At 50.8% G+C, this 12,461-nt stretch overlaps 2 protein-coding genes across 2 annotated transcripts in view; one reads left to right on the top strand and one right to left on the bottom strand.

Moving 5' to 3' along the window:
* The first annotated feature begins 4,898 nt into the window (after nucleotides 1-4,898).
* On the top strand, nucleotides 4,899-10,686 carry DNPH1 (2'-deoxynucleoside 5'-phosphate N-hydrolase 1). The gene is made up of 4 exons (XM_087817403.1): nucleotides 4,899-5,083; nucleotides 9,897-9,982; nucleotides 10,146-10,256; nucleotides 10,434-10,686. Exons 1-4 carry the CDS (start codon nucleotides 4,899-4,901, stop codon nucleotides 10,580-10,582), a joined length of 531 nt encoding a protein of 176 aa, XP_087673529.1. The 3' UTR covers nucleotides 10,583-10,686.
* A 385-nt stretch (nucleotides 10,687-11,071) lies between these two features.
* Nucleotides 11,072-12,461, bottom strand: part of CUL9 (cullin 9) — a 34,603-nt gene continuing 33,213 nt past the window's right edge. Inside the window, exons 38-40 of the mRNA XM_016212792.2 lie at nucleotides 12,215-12,348; nucleotides 11,470-11,543; nucleotides 11,072-11,401 (exon numbers count right to left, since the gene is read on the bottom strand). Coding sequence (XP_016068278.2) covers nucleotides 11,212-11,401; nucleotides 11,470-11,543; nucleotides 12,215-12,348 — 398 coding nt within the window. The 3' untranslated portion in view covers nucleotides 11,072-11,211. The remainder of the gene's footprint in view (nucleotides 11,402-11,469; nucleotides 11,544-12,214; nucleotides 12,349-12,461) is intronic.

Here is a 12,461-nt window from a genome sequence, read left to right as displayed (position 1 = left end):
GAATTATGAGGTTTCAAGTCAGCTGGAGGGAACAGTCACTATTTCCATCTTTGAGTGAGTTCCAAGGATTGTTTGCTCTGCTCCTTTTGGATGGTTCTTTTCCCACCTTTAAGAGTTTCCTCACAACTGTGTGCTGCTCAGTCCTCCACTGACTGTCACGGGAAACCCTCTGAAGATTCTGGAGCTCTCTCTAACCTACAAACTAGCTGCCTTGGCCTCCCTGGACCCCGCATTCTGCCTCCTCAGCTCAAGGAGACAGCCAGGCTCAGCCCGGGTTCCTCCTGCCTGCAGCCTGGACACCCTGCAGGCAACACGCAGGGGCCGAGCAGGGCTCACCTGCCTTGTTTTCAGTCACCCCAGGGTTACTGTCCTGTGCTGCCTGATGGCCAATGTTCACGCATCACTGTTTCACATAGCCCAGGTTTTGGGCTGTTAAACACGGGAAGGTACCCAGCAAAGGAAACCATCAACAAAATGAAGAGGGAACCGATGGAATGGGAGAAAGTATTTCCAATCACATATCTGGTAAGGAGTTAATATCTAATATTTATAAAGAGCTCATAGAACTCAATAGGAAAAAAATCTGATTTTAAAATGAACAAAGGAGGCCTGGCCGGGTGGCTCAGTTGGTTGGAGCATCGTCCCACACATCAAAAGGTTGCAGGTTCGATTCCCAGTCAGGGCACATACCTAGGTTGTGGGTTCAATCTCTGGGTGAGGTGCATAAGGGAGGCAACCAATCAAGGTTTCTCTCTCACACTGTTTCTCTCTCTCTCTCTCTCTCTCTCTCTCCACCCCCCTCCTTGCTCTCTAAAATCAATAAACATATTCTCAGGTGAGGATAAAAAAAAATTAAAAAATAAAATGAACGGAGGATCTGAAATAGACATTTTTCCAAAGAAGACATACAAAGGACCAACAGGTACGTGAAAAGGTGCTCGGCATCACTAAGCATCAGGGAAACGCAAATCACAACCACAGTGAGATAGGTCACACCTGTTAGAATGGCTGCTATCAAAAACAGAAGAAATAGCCCAACCAGCATGGCTCAGCGGTTGAGCGTCGACCTATGAACCAGGAGGTCACAGTTTGATTCTGGCCCAGGGTGTGGGTCGATCCCCAGTGGGGAGTGTCCAGGAGGCAGCTAATCAATGACTCTCATCATTGATGTTTCTATCTCTCTCTCACTCTCCCTTCCTCTCTCTGAAATCAATAAAAACATACTAAAAAAAACAAAAAAAAACAAAAAGAAAAACACAGAAGAAATAACAAGTGTCAGTGAGGATTTATAGAAAAGGGAACCCTTGTGCACTGTTGGTAGGAGTGTAATTGGTGCAGCCACTATGGAAAGCAGTATGGATATTCCTCAAAAAATTAAAACAGAACTACCATATGACCCAGCAATACCACATCTGGGCATTTATTCAAAAGAAATGGAACCCACCATCTTGAAAAGATATGTGCACCCCATGTTCACCGCAGCATTATTTACAATAGCCGAGACATGGAAACAACCTAAGCGGCCATCGATGGGTGAGTGCATAAAGAAGCTGTGGTGTATAATTCAGCCAGTTTAAGAAGAAAATCCTGCCAGTTGAGACAACGTGGAGGGACCTTGAGGGCATTATGCTAAAAGAAATAAATCAGACACAAAAAGATAAATACTGTATCATATCACTTATATGTGGAATCTAGAAAGCCCAAACTCTCCCTAGCGGATTTGGCTCAGTGGTTAAAGCTTTGGCTGGCAGACTGAAGGGTCCTGGGTTCGATTCCGGCCAAGGGCACCGAACCTCAGTTGCAGGCCCCAACCCGGTTGGGGTGCATGGGAGAGGCAACCAATCGATGTGTCTCTCTCACATCAGTGTTTCTCTCTCTCCCTTCCACTCTCTCTGAAAAGCAATGGAAAAAATATCTTCAGGTGATTAAAAATAATTAATTAATTAATTAAATAATTAAAAAACCAACCTCACAGACACAGGGAACAGATTGGCGGTTGCCAGAGGCAGGGGGTGGGAGTGGGTGAAATGGGTGAAGGTGGTCAAAAGGCACAGACTTCCAGTTATAAATAAGTCCTGGGGATGTAATGTACAGTGTGGGGACTATAGTTAATAATACTGTGTTTGTTGTATATTTGAAAGTTGCTACAAGAGTAGATCTTAAAAATTCTCATCATGAGGAAAAAAATGTGTAACTATGTGTGGTGATGGGTGTTAACTAGACTTACTGTGGTGATCATTCTGCAATATACACAAATACCCAATCGTTATCTTGTACAGCTAAAACGAATGCAATGTTATGTGTCAACTACATCTCAAGTTTTAAATATCCACATAAGAGAAATCATGATAAACAAAAAAAGGAGCGATGAAAAACCATGGTAAAGGTATAGCACAAAAGAGGTTAATAGGAAAAAATTAAAACGTGTAATTAATCACAAATATAAACGGATAAAATTCATTGATTAATAAAGTATTGGCATCTTAAAAATGTAGGTATCATACGCTGCTTACTAGAGACACACTTGGACTACAGAAAGGCTGAAACTAAAGATATAAAAATATTTAAGTCCAAAAGAATTTACTAGGAAAATAATGGATGTCATCTTAAGGATAAAAGTTTACCACCGAGAACACATAACAATTTTGTTGACCTGAATGACGACTTACATGTGTACAGCACTTTGTGTTTTGTAAAGTGCTTTCATAAACCAGATGAAGGCAGGATAACATTTCTCACCAATTTTGCAGATGAGGAAACTGAGACTCAGAGGGCTTAAGGGACCTGACCCAGGTCACACAGCTAATTAGTAACTGAGTTGGGATTCGATTCTGGCCTCCTCTCATCTGGAGATACGTTCCCCCACTGTGCTGCCCCGCTGGACTGCCCACTGCCCTCGGCTGCCCAGCCCATCCCTTGGTGCCCCACCCACTGCCCTCGGCTGCCCAGCCCATCCCTTGGTGCCCCACCCACTGCCCTCGGCTGCCCAGCCCATCCCTTGGTGCCCCACCCACTGCCCTCGGCTGCCCAGCCCATCCCTTGGTGCCCCAGCCCCCACCGCAGACCTCTCTGAATCGAGCTGGGAGGTCTGGGCTGCAGGCCACGGCCAGCTCTGCACCCTCACCAACTAAGAGTGGGTACAGAACCAATCGCAGGAGTTGGGTCCCATCTGGAGAAACAGGCAGAACATCCCTTCTGCTCTCTCCTTCAGCCTGAGGGGAAGCGGATGCCGCCTAAGGTGGGGGTGTGGCTCCAAGGAGACAGGGTGGGGGGCTGGTTTGTTTTCTTTAGGACGCAGAGGCAGAAACAAGATGGTCTGTGAGGACACGTGCGCGTGTGTTCCTCACTGTGGGGAGAACTGGAGGTGGGTGTGAGCACACCCATCGAGTCCCGTGGCCACGAGGCTCCCTTCCTGTAGGCGCGGGTGTGAGGGTGCCGGGGGGCACCTTCGCCCCATTGTTGGTGTATCTGTGGCTGCGCCCATCAGTGGACAGAAACATCCTGAAATCTCTTTGCCTTCTCTTTGCGTCTTTGCATTTTAAAACATTATTATTTATGATGCCTGCTCTGGAACCCCGTGCTTTGGTATTTTAATTGTTATCATTCAGAAGATTCTCCAATGGTGCTGTCCCCTGGGGAAAAGCATACCCTCTTCCCATTGCATGCCCTCTTGTTCCATTTAAGTTTTTTGTCCTATATTTGTGTTACTTTTATAATAAAATGAGGGGGAACCATTATTATTGCCGGGGACCAATGGTGTGTTTGCCTGTCTCCCTGAAGATCCTGCTTCTATCTGCTTACTAGGGCTGAGGAGATTACAAAGTGCTGTCAGATGCAACTTATTTAATCCGCTCTCTTTCAGCCAACAAATATTTGATTAATGTTTCCTATGCGCGAGGCACAGATCTAGAAGCTGGGGATGTAGCAGGGAACCAAATGGATAAAAAATCCTGCCTTCCTGGGGACCTATATTCTACCAGGTGTAGAAAGATATACAACAAAATTAATAAATTATATGGTACATGAGAAGAGAAAAGGCAAGGCAGGGACAGAAGACTGGGGACGGGACGCTGTCCTATGGAAGAGGGTGGTCAGGGAAGGTGCCGTAAACAAAGACTTGGAGGAGGTAGGGGAGCGATCCAGGGACAAAAGGGGCATCTGGGACGAAAGGGTTCCAGGGAACAGCAAATGCAAAGGCTCTAAGGCCCGCGTGCTCGAGGAACAGCCAGGAAGCCAGCCTGGCTGCAGGGAGTCAGTGAGTATTGGCGCCGGGGTCACAGAGGTCAGAGAGTCACCAGCTCGCGGGGGCCACTGTGGTGAGAGGGCGCCGCGGGAGGGTCCGAGCGGAGGGTCGTGCCCTCGCCAGTGTGTGCGCGGGGTCCCTCTGGCTGCGGAGTGGAGACCAGACCGTGGGGCAGGGAAGTGGGGGCCTGAGGAGACGCCCCGGGAGGTTCGGACGAGCGTGGCCGCGCTGCAGGCGGCGGGTGCATCGGCATCTGGAAATCTTCAGGCGGGACAACCGGCGGGGGCTGCGGACGGATCGGATGCAGGGCTTGAAGAAGAGTCGCGAACAACTGCCGTTTGGGGCCTGAGCTGCTAAGAGGATGGAGTTGCCTGTGGCTGAGACCGCGAAGTCTGGGGGCCAGCGGGGAGCCACGCGGGTGAGGCGGGAGGGCCGAGAGTTCCTCCGGGACCAGTTAGAGCTCAGAGGTCCAGGAGGCGGCGGGTTCCCCACACACGGTGTCGTCACCCACCCTCCCAGCTCGTCCCCATTTCACAGGTGTGGACACTTGCGCACCAGGGCCCGGCGTAGGCTGGCTCGGGTCACGTGGCCGGGGGGCCTAGCGCCCCCTGGCGCGGGAAGCTGGGCGGCGGCGGCGGCGGGGATGGCGGCGGGGATGGCGGCGGCGGCCGGCGCGCAGGAGCGCGGGGGGCCAGGCCCGCCGGCGGAGCCGGGCCGTCGCGCCCTGTACTTCTGCGGGAGCATCCGCGGCGGCCGCGAGGACCGGGCGCTGTACGAGCGGATCGTGTCGCGGCTGCGGCGCTTCGGGGCCGTGCTGACCGAGCACGTGGCAGCCGCCGAGCTGGGCGAGCAGGGTGAGGCTGCGGGGGCGCGGGGCGCGGGCTGCGGGGACCGGGCGAGGCCCGGCCCCGCCCCTTCACCGAAACTGCCCTCCCGCGGGCGGTGGCCGCCCGCTGCTGCGGGGCGCAGGCGGTCCGCCCGGAGCCAGCGCCCCCGCCCCCGCCCCCCCCTGGAGGAAAGCGGAGCCGGGACTCGGCGCGCGCGTCTGCGCGCAGCTGCGGCGAGAGCCCGGCCTCCGCGCTCAGTTACTATCTTGGCCTTTAGCTCCGTCTTGGAGAACTTTCTCCAGCTCTTTCCAGGGAAATTCGTAGGGAGGGGCAGAATGGGCGCCCCGGGAGCTGCTGGGTCTCCACGTCCGCGCTGGCCTCTTCTCCCGGAGCCGAGGTTCCGCTCATCCCCCTGCGCCTTCCCCGTGGGCGACTGGACCCCGCCGCCGGCTCTCCACCTCCGCGCTCTGGCGCCCCGGCCGGGCTGTTACTTATGTGCTCTGCTCTTGGCCGCCGGGTCTTTTTTTTTCTTCCCAGTTTCATTGAGCCGTAATTAACACACAGTCACTGTATAAGTTCAAGGTATACAGCTTAATGACTTGGCTATCCTATACTGTGAAAGGAGTACCACAGTGTTAACATGCATCATCACCTGATGAAAAAATTTTTTCCTTGCGATACAAACTTAGTATCTACTCTCTTACCTTTCAGATAACCATACTGAAAGGTTAAGGTTGGTGGTGCTGCGGGCAGGCTGCATAGCCATCTCGGATGGTGGATAAAGAAAATTTTAGTTTATTTGAGGAAAGGGGGTGGGGGTGGGGATATCCAAAAGGAAGGGCTATAGGGCACTGAGTCAAAGGGTATTGGGTCCATGATGGCAGCAAAAATATACTTGGGCCAGTGAAACAAGGAAGGGCATAGAAGTAACAGGAGAGCCTCTCTGAGAAGTCAGAGAAGGGGGCCGTGGAGACAGGTTCAGGGGCTAAGCCGGGAGGAGCTGCTGCTGCCCATTGCTCCCCTGGTTGCAAGTCTGGTTGGGTCCCCTGGAGGGAAGAAGGGGGAAGGACATGGCAGGCCCGGTCCTTTGTCCTGAGCATATTTATCTCTTTCTTGCTGGTGGAAATTTTAGGGGCGTTCTCAGAGGTGTCTCTCTCTGGGGGTGCTCTTCCAGGGTCATGGTCTCCGCTGATTGTTTGGTGCCAGGGCAGGGGCTCTTAGTCAATGCAACTGGGCCTGAGGCAGCCACAGCCTCACTTGTCTGGTTGGTGCCAGGGCAGGGGCTCTTAGTCAATGCAACTGGGCCTGAGGCAGCCACAGCCTCACTTGTCTGGTTTCACCGCTTTTCTGGGCCTGGAGCTGAAACACTACCGAAGCTTAGATGTTATCTTCAGGGAGGAAATGCTCAGGGGTCTAAACTCCATGACCAGCAATTGCTGGGGGAGGAAAGGTTACCCTGGGGGGTTAAGGTTTCTTGTTTTCCTAGTTTTGCCCCTTGCTAGGCATCCCAGGCTTCCTGCCCTGGTGAGTTTCTGTACCCAAGTTTCCATACCTGGGTTCCTATACCTGGCTCATCTAACACATACAATGGTCATCATATACATTATATCCCTAGTACTTATTTTGTAACTGGAAGTTGGTACATTTTGACCCCCTTCATCCAATTTCCCCACCTCCTGTCACCCACCTGTCATAACCACAGATCTGATCTCTTTTGCCAGTTCAGGTTTTTCTGGTTTGTTTTCTTAGATTCCACATATAAGTGAGATCATACACTATTTGTCTTTCTCTGTCTTATTTCACTTAGCATTAATGCCCTCAAAGTCCTTCCATGTTTTTCCAAATGGTGCTTTCCTTCTTTCTCGTGGCTGAATAATATTCCATTGTATATATACACCATGACTTCATCTATTCACCACCCATAGACACTTAGGTTATTTCAGTATCTTGGCTAGTGTAGGTAATGAAGCTTTGAACATGGAGTGCAGACATCTCTTTGACAGTATTTTCATTTCCTTCAGTTATATTCCCAAAAGTGGGATTGCTGGATCATATGGTGGTTCTATTTTTAATATTTTGAGGAACCTCCATACTGTTCTCCATAGTGGAAACTTACATTCCTATCAACAGATCACAACTGTTCCCTTTTCTCCACATCCTTGCCAGCACTTATTTGTCTTTTTTACGATAGCCATTCTAACAGATGTGAAGTGATATATCATTGTGGATTTTTAAATATTTTGTCTATTTTTTTTATTTTACTTATTGATTTGAGAGAAAGGATGGGAAAGAGAGAAACATCGATTTGTTGTTCCACTTATTTATGCATTCATTGGTTGATTCTTGTATGTGCCCTGACAGGATCAAACCTGCCCACAACCTTGGCGTTATCAGAACAACACTCTAACCAATGGAGCTATATGGCCAGAGCTCATAGTTTTGATTTGCATTTCCCTAATGATTAGTGAGGTTGAGCACCTTTTCACGTACATGTTGGCCATTCATATACCTTGTTTGGTAAAATGTCTGCTGAGGTCCTTTGCCCATTTTTAATTGGATTATTTTTCTTGCTGTTGTTTAACATACAAAGTGGGGAAAAGGTAGGCTTACAGTTATTCATATGGGACATAATACAATAATTAATAAATAATACAAAAATAAGCTCTGGGTTTCATGTACTCACAACTGTAAACCTATTTTTTTCCCCACCCTGTATTTTGGATATTAACCCCTTATAGATACATGGTTTGCAAATATTTCTTCCCCATTCTGTAGGTTGTCTTTTTGTTTTGTTGATCATTTCTTTTGCTGTGCAGAAAGCAGCTTTTTAGTTTGATGTAGTTTATTTTTTATTTTGTTGCTTATGCCTTAGGTGTCATATCCAAAAAAACATTGCCAAGATCCAAGTCAAGGAGCTTTTTCCTGTGTTTTCATCTAGGAATTTTATCATTTCCAGTCTTACCCAAAATAAGAGTCTAATTTCATTCTTTTACATGTGAATATCCAGTTTTCCCAGCACCATTTATCGAATAGTCTTTTCTCTATTGAGTATTCTTGGCTCCCTTGTCAAATGTTCGTTGACTGTATATGGATGGCTTTATTTTAGGCTCTTGATTCTGTTCCATTGGTCAATGTGTCTGTTTTATGCCAGCACCTTACTGTTTGATTGTTTTAGCTTTACAGTATAGCTTGAAATCAGGAAGTGTGATGCCTCCCTATTTGTTCTTCTTTCTCAGGCTTACTTTGGCTATTTGGGGTCTTTTGTGGTTTCACATAAATTTTACGATTGTTTTTTCTACTTATTTAAGAAATACCGTAGGAATCCAGTAGGGATGACATTGACTGTGTAGATGGCTTTGGGTACCTCTGACATTTTAACAATACTAATTCTCCCAGCCCATCAATGCGGGATAGCTTTCCATTTATTTGTGCCTTCTTCAGTTTCTTTTACCGATGTCTTATAGTTTTCAGTGTACAGAGCTTTCACCTCTCTAGTTAAATTTATTCTCAAGTATTTTATTTTTTTTATGCTATTGCAAATAGGATTGCTCTCTTTGTTTTTCAGGTAACTCATGTTAGTGCTGGGCCTTTCTTTTTTAAAAAATGTTTTTATTGATTTTTAGAGAGCGAGGAAGGGAGGGAGAGAAACATCGATGTGAGAGGGAAACATCAGTCGGCTGCCTCCGGCACGCCCTCTATCGGGGATGAAGCTGGCAACCCGGGCACGTGCCCTGACCAGCAGCCTCCCGGTGCGTGGGATGATGCCTAACCGAGCCACACTGGCCAGGGTGCACTGGGTCTTTCTAAAACATGTTTTTGATCAAACTCTTCTAGTTTGAAAATTGTGCCTAAAACTGTTGTATTTCTGCTCAGAAAACTAAGTGGTTCTGCATGCCCAACTCAGGAGCAGATCCAGGATTTGTGGGACCCAATGCAGTCCTGGGAGACCTCTTTAAAAAGACAAAATCACAAAATTGCTAGGGTATTGGAAAGGCCCTGTGCAAGTGAGGGACCCTAAAGCTTAAGGTTCATTGGTTTCACAGTATGTCCACCTCTGCCTGGTGGCTCTTAAACTTTGGTGTGCTCAAATATAACCCAAGCGAGCTTGTTTAAAATGTAGATTCTCATAGAGTAGTCTGGTATGAAGCCCTAGAATCTCTTTTTAACAAGTTCTCCAGTAATTCTGCTCCTGTGCAGGTAACTGTGAGCCTTACAGTCCTAACTTTTAATCAAGCTGGAATGCTGAGATCCTTACCCTCTTACCCCAGGATGCCTCTCCCACCTTGGTTCCCACCGCCTCCTGCGGTCACTCTGCATTCAGGCAGCAATTCTCAAACTTTGGTGGACATGAGAATTACTTGGAGAGCTCATGAAGAGGCTGGGCCCACTGACACCTGGGTCGTTGTCATTTTATCAAGTTCTCAGGTGACTCTGGTACCTACCAAAGCTTGAGAGCCACTCCACTAGGCTCTGGTCTAGTCTTCCTCCATCCTTCCCTTGCATGGGCCAGTCCTTGCTCCTGCCTGCCTCTTCCCCCACCCGGGATGTTCTTCTTCCTCTCCACCTCTAATCACGCTGACCCGCAGCAAGTTAGTCCTTCCCTTAACCTCATTTTTATCACTCATCTGGCCCTAATCTCACATCCCACCTTCCCCAGACTGAATTTTTCTTGTGGCTATTTCATCTCCTCACTCCTTTTCATGGACTTTTAATGTTGGGCAGACCCTTGGATGTCATCTGGTACATGTCCCTCCCTCCCTGTGCAGGGTGGATGTGGGGTGGCTCCGGGGTGGGGAGGACCAGGGTGGGGGTGTGGCCTTGACCAGCTTTCCCTCAATCACAGGGGAAGAGGCTGCTGGGGGTGACAGGCTCATTCATGAGCGGGACCTGGCCTGGCTGCAGCAGGCAGACTGTAAGTGGCCCTCTCCTACCTGTGAACTCCTCTGGGGTGTTAGATTCCCCGAACATGCCTGGCCTCTCCACCTAGGACTCCCTAGAGCTCCCTCCTTACCACACTCACTGCCATCTTTCTCTTATAAGCCCAGATATTAAGGCTGTCTCATGTTTCTTCCCAGTGGTTGTGGCAGAAGTGACCCAGCCATCCTTGGGTGTAGGCTATGAGCTGGGCCGGGCCGTGGCTCTCAATAAGCGAATCTTGTGCCTGTTCCGCCCGCAGTCTGGTCGAGGTGAGCACTTCAAGCCCTGGATAGCCACTCCCTCCCTCCCAGCTTTCTGAGGACCCAGCCCTCAGCCCCCTTGGGGGGGGGGGCTCTGAGTACAGTGTCAACCCCCAACAAGGGCTGGGGAAGAGAGCACAGAGAAGGGAGTGTGGGAGGCACTGTCACCTTCCTCTGCCTTCCCAGTGCTTTCAGCCATGATCCGGGGAGCAGCAGATGGCTCACGGTTCCAGGTGTGGGACTACGAAGAGGGAGAGGTGGAGGCCATGCTGGATCGATACTTTGCAGCTGATCCTCATGAGCAGGTGGCTTCCTCCCCGGACCCAACCATTTGACTTAACCCCACTTGATTATATTCTTCTGATCCCAGACTCTGCTCCAATACCGTTCCTGCCTAAAAGCCCTGGTACCAAATTAAAAGGTATGATTACGATTCTAACTTGAGGCCTGTATGTGTGGTGGGCCGGGCAGGTCCTCAGTAATATCCTCTTCCTGCCCCACTTCCCTTTAAGAGTCTGTAGGCCCCCAAGACAAGGATGCTTTCTAATGCCCGCAGGCCCCTGCCAGGAACAGTCAGGAGTTTAGAGGAAGGCCCATCACGGGGGATGGCCCGTCAGGGGGCCGGCCGGCCGGCTCCCCTGATGCTGGGCTGAGGCTGGGGCAAGTGGGCCAGGTGCGGGCTGAACCATCCAGACCTTCACTGCCCTTCACAGCTTCGGTCAGATGATCAGCTTTGGGCCTCCTGAAGCCGGGAGAGTCTGGAGGTCTAACCAAAGGGGGGTGAAACGGGCCTGTGGGGAAGCTGCTAGCCTGCTTCAGAGAAGTATGTGAAAAAAGTTTATTCAGTAAACAGAAGGCGCTACAGGTGCTGGGAACCACCCCCGCTGAGCTCCTGGGACAGTGGTCGGGTGACCTCCGGCCCCTGGCCCCGAGGCAGCTCCAGGCGCACCCTGCGCCCCGCCCCTCAGTCATAGCCCCCCTCCTCCTCCTCGTCACCGAAGAAGAAAGCATCCCGGTCCAGGTTATCGGACTCCTCGTCGTCGGTGAAGTTGTCGCTGTCCAGCTCCTCCTCAAACTCGTCCTGCTGCCACTCGGGCTCATCCTCCTCCTCGGCCTCCTCCTCCTCCGCCTCCCGCCCCGCGGAGCCCTGGGGCCTGGAGAGGGCACCATTCAGCCCCAGGATGCCTGGTGCCCCACCCCCTGTGGCTGTGCCCATACTCACTGACTGCTGGGCACATTGGACCCTTTCGCCTCCCGGGCCTCTGACGATGGACTCTGGAGACCAACCCGGAAGTCCTGGCAGAGACGGGGGGGACGTGGGAGGAGGCGAGGAGAGGCGGCGGGCCTCTGCGCCCTGCGTTCCTTCCAGCAGCGTTCTCTGGGGCCTCCTAGGGGCCATGCCCCCGCAGGAATGCTCCCACCTGCTCTCCCTCACCACAGCACCTCACACACCACTGCCTGTGTGATTTAACTCAGAGGTGGTCCCCAGGGACAGGACATGACGTTGGGCACCCCAGCCTGTGCTTCAGGAGCTTAGTGTATGTTCATGTCTTTTCTGCCCAAGTGACTGACAGTCTGTCAGCTCCCTGAGAGCAGGACTCAGTTCAGACACAATGTCAGCATATTTCAGCTGAACAGAATCTCAGATCCTTTACTCCAGTGGACCGTAACTCCCTGGCCCCACTCCTGGGATTCTGAATCCACATCTGGGAAATATGTCTGAGAAGTTCCCCAAGTGATTCTGCTGAGCAAGGATCTGGCCAAATACCCTTGATCTGGGTTAAGTCCTTTATTTTGTAGGAAATACCAGGCAGTTAAGTGGCCAACAGAATTCAGCAGGCTGGCCTAGGAGCTGGGACACACACCCAGGTCTCAGAATATCCCTTCACCCTCGCTGCCTTTCCTTCTGGGTGCCCCCAGGGCAAGGGCTGTGCTGGATATAGGAGGTCCAGGGTGGGGCAGCCTACCTGGGTGGAATGCTGCAGGATAGCAAGCAGCCTTTCCTGGATCCGCCGGAGCAGCTCCAGGCCCATGTGGAGGCAGTCAGCCCGCAGGAGGCGCAGGGCTGAGGCCAGGTCTCTGCACTGCAGCAGGAGCTCCTCTACAGAGGGGACAGGGGACAGGGGCTCCCTCCCTTCTTCCATCCCCTTCATTCCCTCATTCAGCAAACCCCTACTGAACATCTAGCAAGTTCTACCAACATCTAGCAGGCCC

Source organism: Miniopterus natalensis, chromosome 5, assembly GCF_054644295.1.
Source record: "Miniopterus natalensis isolate mMinNat1 chromosome 5, mMinNat1.hap1, whole genome shotgun sequence".
NCBI lineage: Eukaryota > Metazoa > Chordata > Mammalia > Chiroptera > Miniopteridae > Miniopterus > Miniopterus natalensis.
Note: the sequence above shows the minus strand (reverse complement) of the source record. Positions and strands in the feature narration are given on the sequence as shown.

Bases quoted from the DNA above. Each gene is read 5' to 3' on its own strand.
- DNPH1 (XM_087817403.1), top strand. From the start codon at position 4,899: ATGGCGGCGGCGGCCGGCGCGCAGGAGCGCGGGGGGCCAGGCCCGCCG. The intron at 5,084-9,896 runs GCTGGGCGAGCA...GGCCTTGACCAG, and splicing joins GAGCACGTGGCAGCCGCCGA to CTTTCCCTCAATCACAGGGG. The intron at 10,257-10,433 runs GTGAGCACTTCA...CTGCCTTCCCAG, and splicing joins CCGCCCGCAGTCTGGTCGAG to TGCTTTCAGCCATGATCCGG.